This window comes from Mustela nigripes, chromosome 6 (genome assembly GCF_022355385.1).
Source record: "Mustela nigripes isolate SB6536 chromosome 6, MUSNIG.SB6536, whole genome shotgun sequence".
Taxonomy (NCBI): domain Eukaryota; kingdom Metazoa; phylum Chordata; class Mammalia; order Carnivora; family Mustelidae; genus Mustela; species Mustela nigripes.
The window spans coordinates 506,700-531,255 of record NC_081562.1 but is presented as its reverse complement, the minus strand read 5'-3'; the positions used below and the strand labels follow the sequence as shown (position 1 = coordinate 531,255).

The 24,556-nt window shown below is 67.7% G+C and overlaps 3 protein-coding genes across 7 annotated transcripts; all 3 read left to right on the top strand.

The window, feature by feature from the left end:
- The first annotated feature begins 24 nt into the window (after nt 1–24).
- PANX2 (pannexin 2) lies at nt 25–8,238 on the top strand. Of its 2 annotated transcripts, none has more exons than XM_059401727.1 (3): nt 25–281; nt 4,963–6,408; nt 7,009–8,238. In XM_059401727.1, exons 1-3 carry the CDS (start codon nt 56–58, stop codon nt 7,350–7,352), a joined length of 2,016 nt encoding a protein of 671 aa, XP_059257710.1. In that variant the 5' UTR covers nt 25–55; the 3' UTR covers nt 7,353–8,238. The 2 variants fall into 2 exon arrangements, with proteins under 2 accessions (XP_059257710.1, XP_059257711.1); XM_059401728.1 differs by having other exon boundaries at nt 197–281; nt 5,010–6,408.
- A 3,880-nt stretch (nt 8,239–12,118) lies between these two features.
- On the top strand, nt 12,119–20,122 carry TRABD (TraB domain containing). Of its 2 annotated transcripts, XM_059401723.1 has the most exons (10): nt 12,119–12,209; nt 16,813–16,880; nt 17,254–17,332; nt 17,699–17,865; nt 18,157–18,297; nt 18,733–18,843; nt 18,931–19,070; nt 19,298–19,470; nt 19,564–19,675; nt 19,809–20,122. In XM_059401723.1, exons 2-10 carry the CDS (start codon nt 16,848–16,850, stop codon nt 19,984–19,986), a joined length of 1,134 nt encoding a protein of 377 aa, XP_059257706.1. In that variant the 5' UTR covers nt 12,119–12,209; nt 16,813–16,847; the 3' UTR covers nt 19,987–20,122. The 2 variants fall into 2 exon arrangements, with proteins under 2 accessions (XP_059257706.1, XP_059257705.1); XM_059401722.1 differs by lacking the exon at nt 12,119–12,209 and having other exon boundaries at nt 19,836–20,122.
- A 98-nt stretch (nt 20,123–20,220) lies between these two features.
- Nucleotides 20,221–23,777, top strand: LOC132019089 (angiopoietin-related protein 5-like). 3 transcript variants are annotated; one of them, XM_059401724.1, is made up of 7 exons: nt 20,221–20,990; nt 21,419–21,510; nt 21,611–21,638; nt 22,169–22,260; nt 22,724–22,850; nt 22,975–23,160; nt 23,430–23,777. In XM_059401724.1, exons 1-7 carry the CDS (start codon nt 20,867–20,869, stop codon nt 23,729–23,731), a joined length of 951 nt encoding a protein of 316 aa, XP_059257707.1. In that variant the 5' UTR covers nt 20,221–20,866; the 3' UTR covers nt 23,732–23,777. The 3 variants fall into 3 exon arrangements, with proteins under 3 accessions (XP_059257707.1, XP_059257709.1, XP_059257708.1); XM_059401726.1 differs by lacking the exon at nt 20,221–20,990 and adding an exon at nt 21,718–21,880 and having other exon boundaries at nt 21,026–21,510; XM_059401725.1 differs by lacking the exon at nt 20,221–20,990 and adding an exon at nt 21,718–21,916 and having other exon boundaries at nt 21,028–21,510.
- Nucleotides 23,778–24,556: the final 779 nt, after the last annotated feature.

Below are 24,556 nucleotides of genomic sequence, written 5' to 3'. Positions count from 1 at the left end.
CCCGCGGCCCCGCCCGCGCCCGCGCCCGCGCCCCCGGGCCGCGCCCCCGCCCCCCATGCACCACCTCCTGGAGCAGTCCGCGGACATGGCGACGGCGCTGCTGGCCGGGGAGAAGCTGCGCGAGCTGATCCTGCCCGGCGCGCAGGACGACAAGGCGGGCGCGTTGGCCGCGCTGCTGCTGCAGCTCAAGCTCGAGCTGCCCTTCGACCGCGTGGTCACCATCGGCACCGTGCTCGTCCCCATCCTGCTGGTCACCCTGGTATTCACCAAGAACTTCGCAGGTGAGGCTGGGGGCGCGTCCGCAGGTGTCGGGCGCCGGGCGCTCCCCGAGTCCCCGCGCCGGCATCCCGCCGGGGCCTGGCGGCGTTGGCGGCGCCCCGGGGGTCTCCCCGCAGATCCGCAGCCACCACCGCCCTCCCCGCACCGCTGCATGTGCCGCTGGTCGCCCGGGGCTGCCTCCGAACCCCTCTCCCCCCTTGGATTGTTTTTACTTTCCCTGCGCTCCCCGTGAGCCGGGGCGGACCCAGCCCAGCCCTGGTGGTCTCAGGCGCAAATGAGACTTGGGGTCTGGCAGGAGAGACCAGGAGGGGGAGTGGGCCGGCTCTGAGGGCAGGAGGAGTGGCCAGGTGGGGACCAGAAGAGGCTGTTCCAGCTGAAGCCAAAGGCTGTCAGAGCACGGGCTGCGGGCAGAGCCAGAGCGGCAGGACCGGCAGTGGTGGGCCCTGGGACCCGGCTGGGGTCTGGTTAGCTGCAGGGGGCGGCCTTGCTCCGGGCACTGGGAGCCCAGAAGGTTTGCGGGCAGGACCCTGAGGCCAGGCCGAGCCTCCCCCCGGGGCTGGGCAGTGACCCCACCTGGCCAACCAGAAGGCCCACGCAGGCGGGATAGGGCCCTGACAGGAACCAGTACGCTGTGAGAGGCTGAGGCCTTAAGCTGACAGACGTGGGGGCGCCAGGAGGACCTCCCCACAGGTGACCTGGGGTGAGGCAGCCTGGGAGGCAAGAAGAGTGGCCTCCCTAAGGAGCAGAGCTGCGCAGGGAGAGGTGGGCGGTGGTCCACCCAGATCTGGCGGGTCCGGGGAGGCCCCCCGCGGGCCTTCGGGCCAAGCTTGAGGGCCAGAGGTGCCCGTCCATGGCAGAGGGGGCGGGGGTCCCTGTGCAGCCCTCGAGGAGGGCTATCCTCTGAGGGACACCGGCAGACATTCTCGAACTCTGCATTGGCTCTTATACAAAGGGCTCGATTTTTAGGGCTCCCTGTGACCTGGGAACCCGCCAGACCTGCGGCGGCCATGTGCAGGCCACCTGATAAGACACTGGGGGCCTCTGCAGTTTCTGTCTTCGGACACGAGTGCGCGGACACTCAGACACTCCTGGGACAGGACGCGCTCTCAGGGCCGGGGGTAGCACGGTGCAGAGGCAGGTGTGACCCACAGTGTCTCTCAGGGCACATAGGGGTGTCGGGTTACTGAGATGCCTGGAACTAAGTCACTCAACTGTCAGAGTCTGGAGGTTGACCGTCCAAAACCACGGGGTGGGCGGGGCCTCTCTCCCAGAGCTGGGGTAGGGTCCCTCTGGCTGCTGCAGCTTCTGGGGCCGCCTCACTCCGGCTCTGCTTGCCCGTCCACATGGGCACCCTCTTCCTGGGCACGTGCTCCAAATTCCCTCTTCTTACTAGGCCACCAGTCATTGGCTTGGGGCTCCTACTCCCGTGGGACCTTCTCTCTCTCTCTTTTTTTTTAAGATGTATTTAATTGAGAGAGGGTGAGCGCGCGCCCAGAGGGAAGGCCGAGGGAGAGAGCGCGTCCCCAGCAGCCTCCCTGCGGAGTGCAGTCAGGACACCTCACGGCCACCACCCCCCCCCCCAGGGTGCGCCCAGTGTGCCCTTCGCAGGATCACATTTCCCAACAAGGTCATAGTTACAGGTACCAGGGGTCGGGACTTCAACGTCCTTTGCGGAGAACACAATTCTGCCCTCTACGGATGGGCACGGCGAGGCAGGCTCAGGACTGTCATCCTCAGGCCCCCGGGCACAGGCCTCCGTTCCTGTGCTGTCCTCAGTCCGGCTAACCCCACATGGACCCTCAGCACCTCTCCATGCCCGGTCAGGCCTGGGCCACCAGGGTCTCCCGAGCTCACCCTTTCATCCCCGGTCCTGGTAGCTCCCTGGGCCTTCTTGTGCAGGCCTGCCCCCTACGGCGCCCCCGTACTGACCTGTGCTTGCACGTGGACATGTCTGTGCCCGCTGGGCCCCCTGAGCATGGACAAGGCAGGCTTTCTGAGCAGTGGCGGGCAGGCCGGCCGCTGCTGCCTGGCATCCTGGGCCGTGCTGCGTGTCCGTCGAACACACCTGCCTCGGCACCCTTGTCCTCGGTCATAGAACACAGGAGGGCTGCCCCACTCCCCTCAGGGTTTGGGGGGGCTATGGCTGCTGCCCTTATGTACCTAGATTAGGGTTCAAGGCAGGACAGGACGCTGAGTGGGCGTATGCAGCAAGCTATCTCTTGGTGCTTCAGACAGAACGCATCCCCGGTCCCTTCCCCGGACCCGAGGACAGGAGGGGTACAGGGGAGCCATGCGTCCCCAGGCTGAACTGGGGAGGGCCTCCCGACATGCTGACGCAAGGGGACAGCTCCGGTGAGGGTGCGAGAAGGAAGCGAGTCAGAAGTGCTGACCCTCAGAGGGCACCGGAGACCTCTCCATCCAACACCTCCGGCCCCCGCAGTGCTGCGTCCGCCTCCATCGCTGACGCCCCAGCCCCGAGGCACAGGCCAGCGTGCCCTGCCACTGCCGGAAGGATCCACACCCCAGCGGCTAGGAGCTGGCTTGGCGCAAGGGGCTGTGACTCACCCCACCCCCACCCTTACTCCGGTCCTCGCTGCAAGGGGACCCCTGCAGCAGGACGACACCCACTCTCTGCACCCTGATTTGCTCATCAGGGTCGTGTGGTAAACGCGTACTGGCTACAGAGTTGGGGTGAGCTGCTGACAAGGCAGCACTGGGCCCCTAGCCTAAACCTCCCCCATCCGGAGGGCAGAGGAGGCAGGAAGACTCCTGTGTTTCCTGGCCAGGGTTGCCACGAGCAGGCCCCTCAGCAGTGGACCGAGAGGCCGCCCCGACGAGTCGTCGGGTTCCGCAGATGTCCTCCGGCCCCGCACAGGGAACGGCCAGCTGCTTTTTCTTAAAGGAGCCAGATAGCTGGGCCCCACGTGTCCTGGGTGCCTGTCTAGCCTGGGGGCATGTAGGTGTCCCCAGAGTGCGCACCCTGTCCGCAGAGGGGAGAGGGTAGGTGCTCCGCCCATGGGGCCTGGCGCACGTGGGCTTCAGGGCCTGTGCCGAGTTCTCGGAGGGCCCGGGGAGCCAGAGAGGCCGCCTGCTCTCTGGGGAGGGGTTGCTGCACATCTCGGGGGCCAAGTCCCCCGACCCTCACCTGCAGGCTCTGAGGGTCTCACCCTCCCTCCTGCGTGGGGGTCCCACCCCCGCAGGGCCCCCAGCACCGCGGGAAAACGTCTGTTCAGGGGACAGGACAGGGTCTCGGCAGAGGAGGCCGCTGGCCCCAGGTCCGGCCACCCCAGGTTAGCTCCCGCCTGGTGCGCTGAGTGACCACAAACTCAGGGGCTCAAAATAACACATGACCCTAGGGTTCTGCGGCTCAGAAGCCTGGTGGGCATTACAGGCGAGCGCGTGGGGCTCGGTAGGGCCCAGCTGCTTCTGGAGGCGCCCGGAGGCCCTGTTGTTCGCCTTTTCCGGTTTCTAAAGACCCTGCGCTCCCGGGCTTGTGGGCTGACCGCCTCCTTCCAGCCCAGCCCAGTGGCCTCTACTTCCTCCCCCACATCCTTGACTCCAGCCCTCTCGCCCCCCACCCTCTAAGGACCCCCGAGATCACACTGGGGCCACCCAGTAACCCAGGACCATCCCCCTCCCCAGCCTCGCCTAATCCCCCTTGCGGGGTCTGCGTAAGGTTCTGTGTATTAGCACGTGGCCGCTTGGATAGCCCTGTGTGGACGTCTGTTAGGCCCCCGGGGTTTGAAAAGGGTCTGCACCTCCCCAGGAGGCCAGGGGGCGGGCATGAGCCCAGTCTGGGGCTAGGATCCCACCGGCCCAAGCCTGTAGGAGGGCCGCCGACCCCTGGCCTCTGCGGTGAGAGGGGCTCCAGCTGGCCTGGCAGCAGCGTGGCCAGGCCTTTGGGGCCGTGAACATGGAGGCTGGTGCTGCAGAGGGACAGCTCCAAGCCTGCCAAGTGTTACCCTTTGGAGAAGTGTCCAAAGCCCCGCACAGCCCTGACACATTCTCTGGCTCTTGCTTTGTGCCATCACCATCTGGAAAGGAAAGGAAGTTCAGTGACGGGCTTTTCTCCTGCGACTTGGAAGGTTTCCACTGGTGACCCTGGTGGTGACCCTGCCGTCCTGGTGAGGGCTTCCTGTTCGAGTCCAGGTCACCACCTGGGCCCACCCAGCGCCCAGGACGCCTGGGTCTGCCCTTCTCCAGGACAGTGGGTCTGGGAGAGATACCCCATGCAGGCGGGACCCACTTTTGCACCACCGTAACTGCCTCTGGCCAGGTCGGCCCTGACCAGGCCTTCCAACCTCCTGAAGACGGAGCCCTCTGGCAGAGCAGCCCCAGGGCGGGTAGGTGTGTGGAGTGGCCGGGCCCGGCCGCCTCCCCTGTGGGACTGGGTGTCCCCCCACATGAATGCAGACTGTACACATAGAGAGAGGGACTCCAGGCTTGCAGCGCAGGTCAGTCCCTGGGGGGCTGTACCCCCACCCTGTGCCCCGGCCAGCCGCTGTATGTGTGGGGGTCTCCAGGGTGAGACCCCACACCCAGCCACCAGTCGGTCATACAGGGGACCGTGCATCTCCTGGGACCGGGGCATTTCTACTGGGGGAACAGCCGTCCCTGGTGTGTCTGGCGCGTTCCCCCGCCCCCTCCCCAGCGCCCCAGCCCGAGTGTCCTCTCTGCCCTCAGAGGAGCCCATTTACTGCTACACGCCGCACAACTTCACTCGCGACCAGGCGCTGTATGCTCGTGGCTACTGCTGGACGGAGCTGCGGGACGCACTGCCCGGCGTGGACGCCAGCCTGTGGCCGTCGCTGTTTGAGCACAAGCTGCTGCCCTACTCGCTGCTGGCCTTCGCGGCCATCATGTATGTGCCGGCGCTGGGCTGGGAGTTCCTGGCCTCCACCCGCCTCACCTCCGAGCTCAACTTCCTGCTGCAGGAGATCGACAACTGCTACCACCGCGCAGCCGAGGGCCGCGCCCCCAAGATCGAAAAGCAGATCCAGTCCAAGGGGCCCGGCATCACGGAGCGCGAGCGGCGCGAGATCATCGAGAACGCGGAGAAGGAGAAGAGCCCCGAGCAGAACCTGTTCGAGAAGTACCTGGAGCGCCGTGGCCGCAGCAACTTCCTGGCCAAGCTGTACCTGGCGCGGCACCTGCTCATCCTGCTGCTCAGCGTGGCGCCCATCTCCTACCTGTGCACCTACTACGCCACCCAGAAGCAGAACGAGTTCACGTGCGCCCTGGGCGCGGCCCCCGACGGGCCGGCTGGTGCGGGCCCCGCGGTGCGCGTCAGCTGCAAGCTGCCGTCGGTGCAGCTGCAGCGCATCGTGGCCGGCGTGGACATCGTGCTGCTGTGCGCCATGAACCTCATCATCCTCGTCAACCTCATCCACCTGTTCATCTTCCGCAAGAGCAACTTCATCTTCGACAAGCTGCACAAGGTGGGCATCAAGACGCGCCGGCAGTGGCGCCGCTCCCAGTTCTGCGACATCAACATCCTGGCCATGTTCTGCAACGAGAACCGCGACCACATCAAGTCGCTCAACCGGCTGGACTTCATCACCAACGAGAGCGACCTCATGTACGACAACGTGGTGCGGCAGCTGCTGGCCGCGCTGGCCCAGTCCAACCACGACGCCACGCCCACCGTGCGCGACGCGGGGGTGCAGACGGCCGACCCCAGCACCAACCCCGCCGAGCCCGACGGCGCCGCCGAGCCGCCCGTCGTCAAGCGGCCGCGCAGGAAGATGAAGTGGATCCCCACGGGCAACCCGCTGCCGCAGCCCTTCAAGGAGCCGCTGGCCATCATGCGCGTGGACAACAGCAAGGCCGACAAGCCCAAGCCCGTGCGCCGCAAGACGGCCACGGACACGCTGATCGCGCCGCTGCTGGACGCGGGCGCGCGCGCCGCGCACCACTACAAGGGCGGCGGGGCCGACGCGGGGCCGGCGCCCGACAAGAAGCACGCGCGCCACTTCTCCCTGGACGTGCACCCCTACATCCTGGGCACCAAGAAGGCCAAGCCCGAGGCCGTGCCCGCCGCCGCCCTGCCCGCCTCCCGGAGCCAGGAAGGGGGTTTCCTGTCCCAGGCGGAGGAGTGCGCGCTGGGCTTGGCCGCAGCACCCACCAAAGGTAGGCGGCGGGGGACCCCCGGCCCCGGGGGAGGCAGCCCCCCGCCCCCGCCTCCCCGCGCGGTTCTCCGCAGACCGGGCGTCTGGGAACCGTGTGCGCGGGCCGGGGGGGGGGGGGGGGGGGGGGGGGGGGGGGGGGGGGGGGGGGCGGGGGGGGGGGGGGGTGAGGGGGGGTGGGGGAGGCAGCCGGGTGGAAGAGGGGGCTGGGCGGCCAGGGGGCCGGCCTTGGGGCAGAAGGCAGGCGGGAGGGGCCCTGCCCAGCAGACGGGAGGAACGCTAGCAGGAGGGCCCGAGGGGACAAGACTGGAGGTTGTTCAGGCTCTACAGAAGGTTCTGGAAGTAGGCCCTGCTGCTCCTGAGGCAGTGGAAGGTTCGGCCCACGCGGGCTGGAGCCTGCAGAGAGGGTCTCGGCGCAGCCCCACGTGGCTGAGGAGGCAGAAGGAGGGAGAATCAAGCCCTCCCACGCCTGGGGGGCCTAAGGCCCAGCCGGGTCCTGGGTGACCAGCCTCTGCCAGGGGGGGTCCGAGAGAGGGGGCAGGCGCGGGGGGAGAGGTGCACAGCCTGCAGCGTGTGACCTGCCCCTGTCCTCGGCCTTTTGCAGACACTGCGCTCCCTGAGAAGGAGATCCTGTACCCAGCAGAGCCCGCCCGGGCGGCACTTCCTTCCGGGGGCCCATTTCACGTTTGCTCGCCCCCAGCAGCCCCCACCACGGCCCCTCTGTCGCCAGCCAGTCTGGGCAAAGCCGACCCCCTCGCCATCCTGAGCCGCAACGCCACGCACCCGCTGCTGCACATCGGCACGCTGTACGAAGCCCGGGAGGAGGAGGACGGGGGTCCCCGCGCGGCCCCGGACGTGGGCAGTCTCCTTGCCATCCCCCCCCCGCAGCAGATCCTCATCGCCACGTTCGACGAGCCGAGGACGGTAGTGAGTACCGTGGAGTTCTGAGCAACGGGGCTGCCCGGGCCACCGCCGTCCCCTCCGCGTGCCCAGGGAGCGCCGCTGACCCCAGCCCAACGTGGACGGGGCCTCTGCTTCGCCCAGCACCGCCCGCCCCTCCTGGCCTCCTGTCCGCATGCCACGGGGCCAACTCCTTGCCCACCCGGCCCCCAAGACAGCATCGCTGGCCTGCTGGCTGGGCCGGGGGCTGGCCTTGAGCCCGGCGGAGCACCCCCCCCCCCCCCAGCCAGAAAGGCCTGGAGCCGCCCCCCCACCCCCGATCAGGCACTTGGCTGCAAGGTGAAGAGTTTATTTTTTTAGTCAATTTTGTTCTGGGCCCAGGCGGAAGCAGGACAGCTCTGGGCCTGAGTCTGGAAGGAAGCTGGGGGTGATCCCACCTCCGGGCCTGGCTGTGCACAGGGCCGTGCTCAGGACCCGCTCCTGCACTGGGAGGTGCCGGGGCCCCCTCCGTCAGACCGACATGCACTTTCTCCCTGTCTCCCGACCTGCCTGTCCTCTGCTTTACTAGGACCACTGTAACTACCGAGGGGGGCGCTGCCGGGCACAGGGCGGTGTGTGCGTGCGCGCGTGACCACGAGGACGAGGACGCCAGTGTGCATGGATGTGTGTGTGAGTGGGCGTGAGCGCGGACGCACGGGGGTGTGATCGGGCACGGGGCTGAGACCGTGTGGACGCCCGCGTGCAAGGCAAGGAATCCAACGCAATAACCATGTCCCCCACCCAGGCCCCCAGCCCCCCACCCGAGGCCCCACATGGCTTCCCGTGGGCACCCAGGGCTGGCGCGGAGGGTCTACCCCTATTACCTCAGCCACGGTGACAACGGGACAGTATTAACAAGGTAGCACCGAGCAGATCAATAAATATTATTCTGATACCGCCTGAGTCCCGTGTGGTCCGTCCTGCGGGAGGCCGGTGCTCTGACCGGCCTTCCTGCATCTGGACGACCTGCCTCCTGGTCACCTTGGGGGCCCCGCTGCACCCACCCTGAGGCAGGAGCACATGGCTGTCCCTTGCGCTTGACCTGCCATGACCTCTGACTCCGAGGCTCTCACTCCGGGCCTAGGGGGCAGATCAGGTGCGCCCTGCCCTCCCTGCGCTCACACACTCAGCAGAGGCAAAGGCGGGAGCCCCCAGGAGACTGACCCCTCCATCAAATGTGTGGGGACGGGGCCCGCTGGCTGCACTTAAGGGGACAGGGATGCCAAGAACCCTTCCTGGAGGAGGTCCCCTTGATGTGATTTGGGGGCACCCCTTCTGCTCCAGGGCCCTAGGGCAGGAGGCCTTCCTCACGGGGCCCAGGACTTGGGTGGGATGAGGCTAGTCTTCCGGGTACACCAGGGGCCACCTGGCCTTCGGTCCACGGCTGCTGACCCCCAGAACCTGACATGCTCTCCTTGGAGCCAGGTGGCCAGGCCAGAGACCTGTGGACCCTAGAGCCAGTGAGGGCTGCCTTCCTGTCGTAGGGAGCCTGCTGAGACCGGCATGGGCCCATGGGTTGTACTACACAGGGAACCTGCCCAGCCTAGGCCCCGGAATCTCCGTGGTGCCCGGAGCTGGGCAGGCCGACCTTCCCCGGAGCTGGGTCATTTGACAGGGACACGGACAAGGGACTGTATCCCTCCACGGGTTTTAAATGTGGTTTTATTATCACTGGCGGCTGCGGAGGCCTGCGACCAGGAGAAGCTAGCTCATCCCAGGCTGGGGGCCGCTGGGGGAAGCACCAGGAGGCAGAGCCGGAGTGGACGAGGGTGTCCATGGAAAGGCCCGGAGAAGGCAGGCGGGGAAACAGGCCGAGGACTGGCTCGCGTGAATACCGTCCGCGGGCTCCGGGCTCCCCTGGTTGTGGGGCACCTGCCTTGAGGGGTGGGGACGGGTGAGGGAGGCCCTGAGGCTGGGAGCCCCACAGAGGGGTGAGCGGCCAGGGCCCCGGGTTGGCTGGTGGGCAGACGGGAGTTTGTTGTTCCTAAGAATTAGCCCTGGGAGGGGCCAACCTTCCACTGTCCACTTGGCCCCAGGTCAAAACAGGAAATAAAAAGGCGTCACTGGTACGCCCTGTCCCCAGAGAGCTCGCAGCCTCACCTGAGCCGGGACACCTCTCGGCAGCATCCCAGGCTGGGAAGTCTGCTGCCCCTTGGGTCGGCCCTTACCATTTTCAGTGTCCAGGGAAGGGACCCCACGTGCCCACGTGTGGCCTGTGGCCAGTTCTGCAAAGTGGGAGAAGCCCCTGGTCCCTCAGCAGCGCCCCCCCCCCCCCCCCCCCCTTGGTCCCACCCTGCCGGCGGGCTCCCTAACCCTCTGAGTAGAGTGGCTGTGCCCACCCAGGGCACCCTGGTCATGCTGGACTCGGGCGGGAGCTCTTGCCAGGGCCCCCTGCGGCTCCCTGGGTGGGGCTGGAGTCCGGCCCAGCCTCCCCAGCCGCCCAAGGCCGCCCTCGCCTCCCCACCCTGCCCATCCGCTTGCAGAGCTCCGCTGGGCCCCCACAGGTCATGCCTGCCCCCTCACCCCATTTACAGCACACACAGTGAGACGGTCCCAGAGCCCAGCAGGGGCGTCGGCTGCCCGGGCCACGCCTCACGCACCCTTCCTCCTGCCAGTGAGCTCGGGCCTGCGGGCTGAGCAATGTTCCCACACACAAGTCTGAGTCCGGTGAGCGCACGCCTGCCACGGAGGCCCCCAGCGCAGCCCCCTCCGTGTCTCTGGGGAGACAGCTCTGCCAGGCTACCGGCCACCTGTGCCCTGGGCCGAGGCCCAGCAGGACACTGCAGAGCAACGCTCACCCCAGAGTTCTGTCCTTCGGAGCACGCTCAGTGCCCTCCTCCTGGGCCGAGCCCTGGTTCCCTGGGGAAGAGAAGCGCCCCAGTCATCGTCCCATAGAGGCCAAGCTCTCGCTGCAGGTGCCAAGGATGCCCCTTAGCCCGTGAGTACAGGCCACCCTGTCGTCTCTGGTGTCGGTCTGAAGGCCCCCCACACCACCTCCCCTCACCTCGCCCCTTCCCTCTAGCCAGGGCCCTGTAGTGGCTGGGGGCAACTCTCCCGATCCCAGAAAAGGAGAGGCTCCCACACAGGCAAGACTGGAACGCGGGCCTCTTCCTGCCCCGCCAGCACCGTGTGGGCGCGGGTACTGGGCCGCCCCCAGACTCACTCCAGATCCACCGCGCGCCGCCGGGCAGACCCCTGTGCTCTCCGGGGAAGGGAGCCTAAGGGTTGGGACGCAGAAACGACCTGAGCCGGCACAGAGGGACAGAAAGGTAACTGGAGAGAAGGAGCGTGCACCAAGGACAGCGGCCACCCTGAGGCCAGCTGGGCCCTTCCGGGACCGAGAAGCCGCAGGAGGGAGGTGGGCAGCAAGCCTGGCCCGGAAGCACCTGCCTGGAGGCCTCACACTCAGGCTCTTGCACAGAGCTCAGCGGGCAAACAGCCCAGCCTGGCAGCAAGAGTGGCTGCGGATCATCTCCCCCACCAGCAGGACCCCAGGACCACCACCGTCGAAGAACATGGGAACCTGGGACCCCTACAAGTCCCCAGGCCCTCTCATCCTGGAAACTGAGGGGCAGCCCAGTGCCCAGCTCTGAGTGCTGGTGCATGGTCCCAGCAGGGTCAGGCCAGCCCAGACCCGCAGAGGAGGGGAGGGGCTGGACTGGCCTAACCCCTCACTCCCAGGTAGCTCCAGACTGAAGGGCCGGTGGCCTGCTCCAGGCAGTCCCTGCGGCGGCCCTCATTCAGCCTGGCTTGTCCTATGGCCGGGGGTGGTCACAGGCGTCGGTGGAACTGGCTGGGGGCAGGGGACAGCCGGCAGGGTCGACTTGGCCAGCAGGCAAGCCATCAGCACGCCCCTAGCCGCAGGGTGCCCAGCCCCACAGCCACCCTTTGAGGACCGAGGAGGGCCCAGGCGAGGGCAGCAGCGCCCTGGCCCCCTCCAGGGCCCCGGCGGTGGGGGCACATGGCCGGGGGCACTGCACGTGGGGAGGAGAGGGAGGCGGCCTCGGGACACCCCACTGGAGGTGGTCGTGGGCCCTGGGAGTCCCCCTCCCACGCCCCACCGCCCTCTTGGCCAAATGGGGGGGACGAGGGGCGGTTGGGACCTCTCCGCTGGCAGCCGGCCCGTGGCTGCAGGCTCTCCGGGGTCCGCCAGTCCTGAGACTAGCCCCCGAGCACCCCTCCGGGGTTTGGGGTCCAGGTCTCAGCCTGGTCGGCAGCAGGACCACCGGGGCCTGCCCTCCCAGGGGACTGCACCTACCAAGTCGAGGAATGGCCGGGGCGCCGGCGCGCGGGAGTCTCGGCACCCCCGACCCAGGTGGAGCCACGTGGGCGCCCTCCGCACCCCATCCCACTACGGACTGCCCCTTTCGCGGGCGAGTGACACAAAGCGTCTTCGTGGGCGTCGTGGGAACACCTTCCCTTTTGCAGACTGGGAGCCGCGCTCAGAGAATTTAAGAGTGCTTTGCAAGGCCGCCGGGCTGCCTGGCAGGGCCGGGGACTCGAACTCACGGCTCCGCAGTCGCCTCCTTCCTCCTAAAGCCGGAGGCGCCGGGGTGGGGAGGGCTTTCTCGCGCGCGGCCCCCTGGGAAATGTAGTCCGCGGGCACTCGCGCATGGCCCCTGGGAAGTGTAGTCCGCGGGCGCTCGCGCGCGGATCCCTGGGAAGTGTAGTCCGGAGGCGCAGACAGAGCGCGCCTACGGAGCCGACAGGCGGCGCGTGGAACTGCGCTTCCCAGCATGCCGCGCGCCGCCCGCCCCCGGCCCCTGCCCGTCCGGCCGCTCCGCCCCCGGTCCCGGCCCCGGTCCGCCCCGTCCGGTGGGGCGACTGGCCGCATGGAGGCCGGCTGAGGAGCGCCGCCCCGCCTCGGTACGCTGCGCGGCGCGGGCCCCGGCTGGCGGGCAGGGGTCGGGGTCGGGTCGCGGCCGGGGTCGCGGGCCACCTCGCCCTGGGCCGGGCCCAGTCAGCCCCCAGCGCGGGGTCTGCGGCTGGAAGAGTCCGCCCAGGCCTGTCCGAGGGCGCGCGGGGCCGGGCCGGCGGCCGCTGCAGGGGGCAGGGCGCGGGGAGGGGGCTGGCGGGCTCCGCTGGGGCGGGCCGGGGGCCGCGGCCTCTCCCCCCGGAGACCCCGGGCGCTTCCCGAGCGCCGCCGGCCGCTGCCCTTCCGGCCGGGCGGGCGCGGCTGCGTGCCCCGGGGTGCGGCGGGCTGTCCCGCGGCGCGCGGCCGAACTTCGGGGCCTGCGGCCGCCGCGCTCCGTCTCCAGCCGCCGCGCGCGGGGTCCCTCTCTGTGCCGCCGAGTGCCGCGCGGGCGCGTCCGCGGAAACTCTCCGGGGCGAGGCTGCCGGGGCGTGGGCGTCCCGGGGGCTCGGCTCCGAGGTCGCTGCGCCGCACGAGCGGGCTGGGTGGTTTCCAGGCGGAATCCCGCCGGCTTGCGGTGCCCCGGAGAGGGCGATGTGCGGCCGCCGGGCGCCCCGCCCCCCGGGCAGGCTCCGCGCTCTCTGCGTCTCCGGCCCCTTTCGCCCCTGCTCGTCCCCTCGCAGTACGGCTGGAGGGGATCCTTGACCCGGGACCACGGGTCAGTCTCGCAGAACGGCCCTGGGGCCGTGGTGTCGGAGGCTACCAGGAGTGGGCCTGGCAGGGTGGGTGGGCAGACCCTACACAGCGCCCTGCCGTGGTGGTCCGTGCGGGGGCCCAGCCCTGGGCGGTGGCCAGGCTCCTGGAGGGTCAGCCGGGCGTGCTGGGAAAGGAGCCCTGCAGGCCTGCGGCGCAGATACAAGTTGGCATATGTCCTCCGTCTCAGTCCCAAACTTTGCCGCGCCTCCATAAAGCGGGCGCTGTGGTCCCAGGGGGCTCTCCGGCGGCCAGGGGTGCCCCGACTTAAGAAGTGGAGGCAGAGGAGAGGTCAGGGCTTTGGCCACATCCTGCTGTCTCCCAGCGGCACATTCATTCCTGCAGCCCACCGGTCTCTGGTTTGGGACCTTTGACTTTCTGAGCAAGCCTAGTGGGTTGATGGGGAGATACAGGCTTTTCCGGGGGCCCCATTTGGTGCTGGGCGGGTGTTGGCCACACCGAGAAGGAGTCTGGGACCTGGGAGGCACTGTGTGGCCTTCCAGTTTTAAGAGGGGCAGAGAAGGGTATCTCAGCCTGCCACAACAAACCCCAAAGCTGGGGCTTCAGTAGCGGACTCTTTCACAGCTCTGGAGGCTGGGAGTCCGGGGGCGAGGTGCTGGGCTTGGTCGCCGGTGAGGACGTTTTCTTCCTGGCTTGCGGATGGCTGTCTTCTCGCTGTGTTCTCACACGGCCAGATCTCATGAGGGCCCTAATATCATCATGGGGCCCCATCTCTAAACGCCATCACCTGGGGATGAGGGCTTCAGTATATGAACGTTGGGGGCGCAGTTCAGTGCAGAGCAGTGGGACCCAGGAGAGGGTCGGCGGCTGCCTGGGGCCGGCAGGAGCCCGCCGTCCGCCACTCCACCGAACCGTCTGATACACTGAGACGGACGCCTGGACGCCCGGCCAAACATTTTCAGATGCTAATAATGTCATCCAATGCAGAACAGCTTAACGTGCTGCTCTGATTGCTGTTCCAGGGCTGTGCCCCCCCGGTGGGTCCCTCGTGCATGTGGGGCTCTTCCTGTACGTCCCTTTCCTGGAGTACTGGACAAGATGGGGCCTCCTGGGGCTTTTGGGAACTCCCACCACTTTGGAGTTTGTTTTCCTGGAAGCTTGTGGGTGATTCTGCTGCTGTCACCTGTGTGCAGGATGACGATTTCCAGAGCCAGGTCATGGTGTGTCCCTCTACAGATGAGGAGACAGCCTAGGAGGACCCGTGTTCCATCGTCCCCTGAAACCAGACTGCTGGTTCTTTTAGTGCCCCGTGGGGTTTGCTCCTCCCCACCCAGGAGGAAGCCTACAGAGGTCCACAGTCAGCAGCTGAAGTGAAATCTGCGTCGTGGTGCGTGTCTTTAGCTGGGAGCAGACAGATGGGGCGGCTGGGTGACGGCTCCGACCACCTCCATCCTAGAGGCAGGACCTCAGAGTCCCAGCAGGCTGGAGGGTCCTCACTGGGGCCAGGCCACACCAAGTGGCTGGCCTGAGATCTGGCCAAACCCAGGCCATCCCCTGCAGCACGGCTGAGGCATCCGGCCACCGGACGTCTCCGTGGGCAGTCCTGCTTGGCAGTGGCAGCTGGTCAGGGGGGTGGTGAGTAGCAGCCGGATCTGGCAAAAGGCTCTTTCCTGCTTTGTGCCAGGTTCCGTGGTGGCTGGGCCATGGCCCAGGAGCAGAGCTGCCCTCTGGGGTATGGATTTGGAAGGGGGCACAGGTGTCTCCCCTCGAGGGTGTCACCGCAGCATGCAGTGGTGGGACTGGTGGGACCTGTGGATCCAGAGAGTGTGGCAGGAAACCAGGAGGCGTGTGTGCTCCCTGGCGGCCACTGGTGGGTGCAGGGCCATGGGGGCTGGACTCAGGGCTAGGGGGTGGGGGCCTTGCTTCCCTCCTGGCAGCTGGGGAGGGCTCGGGCCCCAGCCATCAATCTTTAAATTGTGTATTTGGGAGTGGAGGGGACGTTAACAACCCCCTGAAATGATACCCTGCGAGGGTGTTGCCGGGGACCCTGCCTCTGAAGTCGAGAGAAACCAGAGAATTGGAAAGTGAGTGGATGTGGCCATCGGGGACAGAGGCTTCTCGGAATCGGACTCTTGGTGCTGAGGGGTGCCCCAGTGGCCTTCCTGCCGGACCAGTTCCGGCTCCCAGTGCTGGGTCGCGGCTGCCGCAAGGGGAACAGCTCGGAGGGACCCGCGTGTTGGCACTGTGGTGCACGGGTCAGCCCCCCCCCCGGCTCAAGGCCTGGGGGCTTGTCCGCCCTCCCCCACCCCCCTCAGGAGGCGGGACCCACGCCCAGAAAGGCCTGTCCCGCTGCCCGCTTGGGCCTCCTCCTGGGCTTCAGAGGGCGGGGCGGGCCGGAGCTCCGGAGGCGCGGGAGGCGGTGCCCCAGACCCGCCCCCACCGCACCCGCCAGAGGGACAGCGAGGACGTGGTGGCCTCCCATATGCTGGCTGTTCCGGGAGCCTCCCTGCGGCGCACAGGATGTTTTCTGAAGTTTGCTCGGTACCTTGGCGGCCTCGTGCTGCCGGGAAGTAGGAACTGTTTGCTTATTGCGTAGAGCCGGGCTGCGGGCCCTCCTGGGCCGGCTGCCGAGCCTGGGGAGGGGCAGGCCCAGCTTCCCGCGGCTCCGCCCCGCCCTCCACCTCGGGCCCTGCTTCCTGTTGGCACTTGCACGGGCACCTTGCCTGGGTGGGGAGCTCTGATCTGTAAAGTGGGAAGAGGGGGCTTTGGGGGTCCTGGACGGGAGGTGCTCAGGGAAGAGTGCTCGGAGGGGGGCCTTCCTCCCCGCCCCCCCCAGCTGCCCTTCTCTGCTGACCTGCCTCCCGCCCGGGCCTGGCTGCCTCCGCTGGCCCTGAGCCAGGTCCTCTTTCTGACCCTTGCTGTGACTGTATTTCTTTCAGGAACCTGGCCGTCCTCAGGTCAGGTCCAGGGCCTGTCCCAGTGTCCCTGGACACCAGATCAGGGGTTTGCTCAAATCGGAGGGAGCCCCACGCTGTCACTGAGCTGCTTGCGCAGGTGGCAGGTCCCTCCCACTGGCTGCCCTGGAGGAAAGGGCTGGGGGGAGCTGGGAGATGCTGGCGGTGGTGGCCGCGGGACAGAGCCCTGTCTGTGCTCCCCACAGCTGTGCGATCGCAGTGGGGGGCGGGGGAGGACCTGACGCAGGTTCTTACTCTGCCATGGGCCTGCCTTCCTCTCACGAGATGCCGAGAGGCAGGGCCGGACAGTGGGAGCACCGCACAGCCCCCCAGGTCTGCGGCGCTCGGGCGGGTACGCGTCCCAGGGCCCCGGTCCTTCCGTCCACTAGTGTCCATGTGACGGAGGCCGACTCTGGAGCCAAACACGACAGCACGCCAGGCTGTCGGCAAGTTGGAGTGGCTTCTTGACCGTGACCGGACCGGCGGCAGCCACGTGCCACACTTCCCCAGGGGCTCCTCCCCGAGCGTGCCCGCCACCCGTGCTCTCAGACCCGGCCTTGAGCTTGCCCGCAGCGTCTTGGGGAAGCGGGGGTGAAGCCTGCGTGGCCGGTGTGGCCGTCTCCCGGGGTGTCCAGAACCCCGCGGCCTGACACAGGCCTCAGGCCCCGGATCCCCTTGGCCCAGGAGGTCCGGGTGGGCCGTCGTCTGTGGCAGTTGTGTGTTCCTGGTGACACAGAGGACCCCCAGTTCACTGGCCAGGGCAGTCCCGGCGTCTCTGGCCCTGTGCTCAGCCGGCGGGACCCCGGACCCGCACAGCCGGAGGGAGACGGGTGTCAGACTGACCGGGAGGCAGAGGCTGCAATCCCACCTACGGTTCTTTCGAAACAGACTGAGCCCAGTGCGCAGCCCTGGGGTTCTGGGTGCGAACGTGCTTCCTCTGTCTCCTCAGGCTTCGCTCGACGGTGCAGGAGCCACTCCCCAACCATGGAGGGGGAGGAGAAGCAGCCACCCCAGGAGGTCAGAGCCCTGGGCCAGACGTGGTGGCGGGGGTGGGGGGTGGGGGTTCCTGTACAACCTCGGGCTCAGGGTCCAGCCAGCTGCTCGATGGAGGGTGGGCGCCCCCCGCAGCGTGGCAGCCTGGATCACTGGCTGCTTCTGTGCGTGTGGGTTCCCGGGGTGTTTCTGGTCAGCCAAGGGGGAGCTCGGGCCAGGGAGCCTAGGGCGGGCTGCGTACAAGGCCGTTATCACAGAGAGATGTGAGTGCTGGGGCGTGGGCTGCTCACAGAGCAGCGGCACAAGTCCTTGGTGGGCCCCTGGGGACACGTGCCCTGAGCCCAGGCCAGCCCCCGGGAGGGTGGGCCTGACTCAAACATTCCCCTTTCCTCTGCAGGCTGACACGGAACCTGTTGTGACAGTGGGGGCTTCAGAGGTGGTGCCCAGGGTGCTTTCTGGAGAATCCCAGAACCTGTGTGCGTGCTCCCTGAGATCATTCTGGGCGGGGGGGGGGGGGGGGGGGCGCGGGGCAGCTCCCTGGCCAGAAGGGGCTCAGCCTGGGTGACCTGAGTCTGGCGGATAGTGGCCTGGGCCAGCCCCGGGCTGGGGGTCTCTGAGGGGCTCTGGAGTACAGGCAGGGTCTTTGGAGCCCCATCAGGAGACCCTTCACTGGGGTGGGGGGCTCCGTGCTTCGAGATGCCGTGGATGCTTGGGCGGCTGGAGCTCCCCCTCGGGGACGCGTGCCCCTGTGTGTATCTGGGCCCCGCGCGCGGCCCAGCCCTGAGAACGGGGTGCCCTGGCCGCCGGGGTGCCGCGCCGCAGCTGACGCGCTGTCCTTGTAGCCGACGCGGACGCTCTGACCCTCCTCCTGGAGATGAAGCTGAGGCGGCGGCGAGAGCGGCCCAGCCTGCCGCGCACGGTGACCGAGCTGGTGGCCGAGGACGGGAGCAGGGTGTACGTGGTGGGCACGGCCCACTTCAGCGACGACAGCAGGAAGGACGTGGTGAAGGTGAGGCCGGCATGCCGGGCTGGTCTCGGCCGAGCGTCCCCGTCCCGGGAGCCACCACGCCTCCTGCGTGACACGCGCGCCCCCAGAGAGGGGATTGCGGAGACCGCGGAGCCCGCGTGGCCTCGTGGGCTTTTCTGTTCAGCAACGCGCGGACCTGTTGTGTCGCTTTCCTCGGTCATTTAAAGAAGCGTGTCGTCGGCACGGCAGCCGAGGTGGCCTATGCCTGCGGGGCCAGGGTTGGGGTCCGTGCTGGGCCCGGGGCACCGGGCTGAGCTGGCTCGTCCCTTGCAGACCATCCGGGAAGTGCAGCCTGACGTGGTGGTCGTGGAGCTCTGCCAGTACCGCGTGTCCATGCTGAAGATGGACGAGGGCGCGCTGCTCCGCGAGGCCAAGGAGATCAGCCTGGAGAAGCTGCAGCAGGCCGTGAGGCAGGTGCGGTGTCGGGGGGCCCGGGCTGGGCGCCCTCCCCAGGTGGCCGGGCTACCCGCTCTGCCGGCCCGCGAGCACACGGCCTTCCAGTCCGTGCAGAGGCGCCCAGGGGACTTGGCCTGGGGCGGGAGAGGGGCGTGCCTGTATTGGGTTTCAGACTAGGGAGGTGGGGTGGGGGAGCTTCAACCCCCCCACCGGGAAGAGCCGGACAGGGAACCCCGGGAGCTCGGCAAAGGGGAAGGGGTGGTCTCGGGGTGCTGGCTGGCCTTCCCCCCCCCCCCCCCCCCCCCCCCCCCCAGGGACATGTGCCCCTCGGAGGGACACGGACAGAGGAGCTGGGGTCTGGGCCGGAGGGGCAGGAGGGCCCTCCCCTCGCGGCTGGGGAAACCTGTGCTCTGTGCCCGTGTGGCCGCTGAACACCGGCCCCCTCCCCTGCAGAACGGGGTCATGTCTGGACTCATGCAGATGCTGCTGCTGAAAGTGTCCGCCCACATCACCGAGCAGCTGGGCATGGCTCCTGGCGGCGAGTTCAGGGAGGCCTTCAAGGAGGTAGGCCTGGGGTCAGCCGGGAGGAGGGGTGCCCGGGAGCTGCCCGGGGCTCAGGCGTCCCCAGCCAACACGTAGCCTCGGCCCCAGGCCAGCAAGGTGCCTTTCTGCAAGTTCCACCTGGGCGACCGGCCCATCCCCGTCACCTTCAAGAGGGCCATCGCGGCGCTGTCCTTCTGGCAGAAGGTGAAGCTGGCCTGGGGCCTGTGCTTCCTGTCAGACCCCATCAGGTAGGGCCCCTCGGCCTCCCGCGGGCAGCCCCACCCAGGAAGACGGCCCGGCCCGCTGGGCCAGGAGCTAAGTCTCCTCAAACAAGGCCTTCCTGCCCGCCCTTCCCCCGGGAGCCCCGACACAAAGGGCGCGGAGGTCCCTGCCCTGGGTCAACAGCGCTGGCCGGCCCAGCCTCCTGCGGGCCGCCGCGTCCGCACGAGGCCGGCAGCGCGCCCTCTGCCCGCAGCCAGGACGACGTGGAGCGCTGCAAGCGGAAGGACCTGCTGGAGCAGATGATGGCCGAGATGGTCGGCGAGTTCCCCGACCTGCACCGCACCATCGTCTCGGAGCGCGACGTCTACCTGACCTACATGCTGCGGCAGGCGGCCCGGCGCCTCGAGCTGCCGCGCGCCTCCGACGGTGACCGCCGCGGGCCGCGGGCCGGGGCGGGGCTCGGTGGGCCCCCGGTGTCGCCGCGCGGGGCCCAGGGCTGACGTGTCCGTTCCCCCACAGCGGAGCCCAGGAAGTGCGTCCCGTCCGTGGTGGTGGGCGTCGTGGGCATGGGCCACGTCCCGGGCATCGAGAAGAACTGGACCACGGACCTCAACATCCAGGAGATCATGACGTGAGTGTCGCCCGCGAGCGCGGAGTCCCGCGGGGGAGGGCGGCGGCCGGGCGGGGGGGGGGGGGGGGGGGGGGGGGGGGGGGGGCCCGCCCCCCCCCCCCGAGCCCGGCCCAGCCCGCCCTCCCTTCCCCAGCGTCCCCCCGCCGTCCATCTCCGGCAGAGTGTCCCGGCTGGCCGTGAAGGCCGCCTTCGTGGGCCTGCTGGGCTACGGCCTCTACTGGATGGGGCGCCGCGCCACCAGCCTGGTCCTGTCGCTGCCTGTCGCTCAGTACTGTCTGCAGAGGGTGTCCTCAGCCCGGCCGCACAAATAGGAGGGACCAGCACGGCAGGGGACCACCCCCCCATCTCCCCCAGGAGCTCTGGGTGCCACCCCCCGTGGGGGTCCAGGCCCAGCCACCCCTGCCCTCCCCCAACCCGCCCAAATAAAGAATTATTTAACTGCTCTGAGCTCAGGCTTCCCAGCAGCCCCTCCCCCACCCCATCCCTGGCCCCTGCAGGGCCCCCTCACGGGGCTCTCGGGGCGTCAGGACCAGCTGGCGGGGGAGGGGCCGAGGTGGGCACGGCCAGTCCTCCCCTACCTCACTGTGCCTTCTCCTGGGCTGGCCGCAGGAGCCCCGGCCCAGGCACACCCGGCGGAGGGGTCTGGGCCGTCGGGCTCCAGGCCGGCATGTCTGGGAAGGGCCGGAGCCGCTCCGTGGTGGTTCCGGGGAGCGTCCCTCCCTGCGGGGCAGCCGGGCCGATCTTGGTCCCATGGACATGCACCGTGGCCTGTGGAGATTGTGTTTTTGGCTTTTAAAAATGTCTGAAGTTTTTTTTACTCAGGTAATTTTAACTTAAAATGAACTGAAGCAAACGTCAGGAAATAACGAGCCTTAAATCTGATCTGGACAAAGAAGATGTCTTGGTTGGGGGTCGGGGTGGGGGTGCCGGTGAGCCTGGGGAAGGGTCGGTCAGCCCCTGGCTGGGGGGCATCCTGGGCTGCGGCCCCTGGGCCTGAGTCTCCCCCCCACCCGCCCAGGCACAGAGGACCACACCTGCTTCTCGTGCCGCACCCTCAGTGGGCAGAGGGTGCAGGTCCCCCAGAGCCCAGTAGTTGGCACACACGCTGGCAGGTGCCCGCCACCATTCTGCGGCCCCGCACGGGGCGCCCACCCCAGGCATCTGCAGTGTGTGTCGTCGCTGCTCCTGGTCATGTCTGTGACGCATCTGTGTGGCCCGCCTGGGGCCCGGGGCCCTGCTCCATTGTGTTTGTGTCCGACAAAATCAGGTGAAACCCACGGCCGTGAGCTGGGCTGGACCGTGTTCTTTCTGTCACGTACGTGCGTGTACACGTTCCTCAGAAACTGAAATAAAGTCTAATTTTGGAAGCTCCTGTTCGGTGGAATGTGTGGAAACGGGACTCGGGGGGGTAGGGGAGGAGGTGGCCCGGGCCGCTGGCACTGCCTTGGGGCCTGGAGGACTTCCGGCCACTGCCTGCCTCTCACAGAAGATCCTATTCCCGGGCCCAGTGAGGACACCCGCCAAGGGGAAGTGTGCTCAGAGGGGCAGCCCGGCCCTCGCGTCCCTGTCCACACCCCTGGGATCCCCGCCCCTGGGAGGGCAGGTCCCCAGCACCTGTCAAAAGGTGCTGGGGACCCGTGGCTCAGATCTGCCCCGAAAGAACAGTGAGCACCACAGGGGGCGTGCGGGGAGGCTGGTCGGGCCGTGGGCTGGGCTCCGCACCCACCATGTCTGCACCCCCAGGAAGCATGGCCGCCTGCCCTGTGCTGGGTCTCGCTGCTCTGCTCTGCCTCTCCGCGCCTCAGGCCAGCTCCGTGGTGCAGTATCGGCGGCCGGTAAGGGTGGCCGTCGGGCCAGTGGCTCTTGTGAGTCCGACATGGGCTGGGCCTCCCAGAACTACTGAGCCTGCCTCTTACCAGGATCCTCTCTCCACAGGTGCACGTGGTGCTTCTGGAACCCCAAGGTCTGGCTGCGTGGGGTGGCGGAGGGAGGGGCTGGCCGGGTGGGCCCGAGACAGACAGCCTCTCACCTGTCGCGCACAGGTCCCCACCCGGCAGGTCTCACTGCCCAGGAGGGCCCAGCGGGGTCCCTGCCCAGAGCAGCCTGAGGGGAGAGCGGGCAAGGATGTGGCCCCACTGTATACCCTCCTAATGCGGGCTGGGCTTGGGGTGGCGCTCGGCCCGCTGCCAGGCCAGGAGGACGAAGGTGGGGAAGCCAAGACTGACCTTGCGAGGGCAACAGGTGAGGGCGTGTCCGGGGCGGCGGGAAGAATGGAGGGTCTGGCCACGGGCCGCCGGCCGGCCAAATTCCAAAGAGGCCTGGGAGGGTATGGCCCAAGGTGAGGGGACTGGCTGCCCACCTGCCAGGAACAAGGTTGTGAGTCGTCTGGCAGACTCTCGCAGGGCGTCTGCAGGAGGACAGTTCTGGTTCCAGGCACCGAGAGAGCATGGCCCCTTCCCAGGCCCTGAGCCTTCCGGGCCCTCTCTCCTGCAGGGAGGGACTGCTCTCACATCTGGATGCAGAGACCCCGCGCCCCGAGCGGTGTGTACACCGTCCAGCCAGAAGGAGCCAGCACCCCCTTCGAGGTGAGCACCCCACAGCGAGGGCCCAGGGGGTGTTGTGTGTGTCACCTGGACCAAGACAAGAGATGGCACTGTCCACCTAGCTGCGGAAGGGCCAGCCAGGCCAGGTGCCGCTGGTGGAGTCCGTCCTCAGACCCCCCCGGGCACAGAGATGTTCACGGACGTTGTGTTACAGTCAGGAAAGGCTGGGAGAAACCTAGGCTTCCACCGTGAGGGTCTGAACAAAGAGAGGGCCCAGGAGACAAAGACACAGAGCAGGGCGCAGTGACGTGGAACTGGGCAGCTTCCTGGGGCCCAGGCCCTTACTGCCAAGCTTCATCCCCTTTCTGAGAAAGTGAATTTAATGGGATACAAGTTTACTGATACTGACAAGTAGAAAAACAACGTTTCAGTTTTCAAATACAGTGTTTAAGGGAGCGTGGACAGGAGAGGGGCAGTGCCTGCCACGGGCCGGCCCTTTTCCCAGGTTCTCTGTGACATGCGCCCGGACGGTGGCTGGACAGTGATTCAGAGCCGAGACCAGGGCCAGGGGACGCCTCTGGACTTCGAGAGGTGCTGGCAGGAGTACAAACAGGGCTTCGGAGACCTGAGAGGTAGGACGGTGCTGCCCAGCGGCCCAGGGGTGTAGCCCTCCAGGCCTTGACCCCCACTGGGGACACAGGGCAGAGATGGAGGAGGCCGGGGTGGCCCGTCACACAGCAGCCTCTGCCTCTGCAGGTGACCACTGGCTGGGGCTGGACCACATCTCTAGCCTGACCTCCCAGCCAGGCCTGCGCTCCGAGCTGCGCGTGGATCTCCTGGACGCAGACAACCATACGCTGCAGGCTCACTACGATGACTTCCGCGTGGGCAGGGAGGAACAGTTTTACCCGCTGACCCTCGGCCGGTACTCGGGGAATGCAGGTGAGTGCTGGGAGATAAGGCACCCTTGTGCCTGCTTTGCCCTCTGGGCTCTCCAGCCTGTGGGGAGGGGGACTCTTGCAGCAGGCCAGAGGAGGGAAGGGAGTGTGGGCCCCTGGAGCCCCCGTTTTCCAGCAACATCTGCCAGCCTCTGTGCTCTGGGAAGGGCGGCCGCTTCCCGAGCACCTGCCCTCGGGTCCCAGATGGCCAGACAGCGAGTGGGGGGCCTTGGGGTCAGTTGGCCCGCCACCCACACTGCCACAACACTGCAGGGGATGCGTTCCGGGGCTTGGGCCACACGGACAACCAGGAGGGCTGTGGCTTCAGCACGCTGGACCGTGACCATGACCGCTGCTCACCTTGCGTGGACGGCGCCCAGACCTTCACCAGCTGCAGCCATGATCGCTCAGGCGCTGGATGGTGGTACAGCACCTGCGGCCGTGCTGACCTCAACGGGCTGTGGCCGGAGCAGGCCGGGGCCGCCTCAGGCATGCGCTGGGCCGCTGGTGACCACCAGCCCGCCCTGCGCGCCAGCGTGCTGCGCGTGCACACCACTGCTTCCGACAAGGTCTAGGCCTCCCGCCAGTCCGCGTCCGAGCCTCATTAAATGTTTAAGCCTGGCTGTCCTTGCGGTCTTCCTTGGGGTCGGGACTGGGGAGGGGCCAAGCTCTGTTCTGGCCCAGCCTGGCTGCTCAGACCCTGCTCACCTGGATGTCTGTCCATCCAGGACAGGCCTAGGGAAATCCAGGCGGCCGTGCAGCCCAACATTTAGGCCAGAAGCCAGGTCACCACATCTGAGAAGGCACTACCCCTTGGTGCTGGTTCCTCCTGGAACCCTTGGCACCCACCAGAGCCACCGCTGGCTATGACCTCTGTGGGGGCAGCCAGCAAGACGCAGAACCTAGTACTCTTGAGCGTTCAAGAACCCGATCCCACCAGACTCCAAGGTCTGGGTAAGACAGTGGAGTGAGGGGGCACGGAGATGTGTCAGAAGGGCCTGGGACCTGGGGAAGTTAGGGGGGGCAGTGACAGTAGGCTCAGGCCAGGTCCTCTACGCAGTTAGGAAGAAGACTGGGAACAGGGTTCTCTGCCAACAGGCCAAGTGAAGGCCCCGGTGAGCATCAGTGGGGAGAGAAAGTTGGGCTGCAGGAGGAGACCCTGGGGCTCTGAGCACCTGTTGGGACCTAACCACATTGTCCCCCACAGAGAAGGTAGTGTCCTTGACCATCTCAGGGATGACGACTCTGAGCTGGAGAGGGGCTGAGGGGTTCCCCAGTGGCACAACTGGCAGGGCCAAAGATGGTTCACATGAGCTCTGGGAGGCCCACGTTTTGGTCCCAGAAGAAAGTTCCACAGGTGGCTCCTGGAACTTAAGGGTAGAATCCAGCCAGGAGGGAGC

Coding starts and splice junctions, on each gene's coding strand:
- TRABD (XM_059401723.1), top strand. CDS start 16,848: ATGGAGGGGGAGGAGAAGCAGCCACCCCAGGAG. Junction 16,881..17,253: donor AGAAGCAGCCACCCCAGGAG/GTCAGAGCCCTG, acceptor TTTCCTCTGCAG/GCTGACACGGAACCTGTTGT. Junction 18,298..18,732: donor TGCAGCAGGCCGTGAGGCAG/GTGCGGTGTCGG, acceptor CCTCCCCTGCAG/AACGGGGTCATGTCTGGACT.
- PANX2 (XM_059401727.1), top strand. CDS start 56: ATGCACCACCTCCTGGAGCAGTCCGCGGACATGGCGACGGCGCTGCTG. Junction 282..4,962: donor ATTCACCAAGAACTTCGCAG/GTGAGGCTGGGG, acceptor CTCTGCCCTCAG/AGGAGCCCATTTACTGCTAC. Junction 6,409..7,008: donor GGCCGCAGCACCCACCAAAG/GTAGGCGGCGGG, acceptor GGCCTTTTGCAG/ACACTGCGCTCCCTGAGAAG.
- LOC132019089 (XM_059401724.1), top strand. CDS start 20,867: ATGTCTGTGACGCATCTGTGTGGCCCGCCTGGGGCCCGGGGCCCTGCT. Junction 20,991..21,418: donor GACCGTGTTCTTTCTGTCAC/GTACGTGCGTGT, acceptor CTGCACCCCCAG/GAAGCATGGCCGCCTGCCCT. Junction 21,511..21,610: donor TGGTGCAGTATCGGCGGCCG/GTAAGGGTGGCC, acceptor CTCTCTCCACAG/GTGCACGTGGTGCTTCTGGA.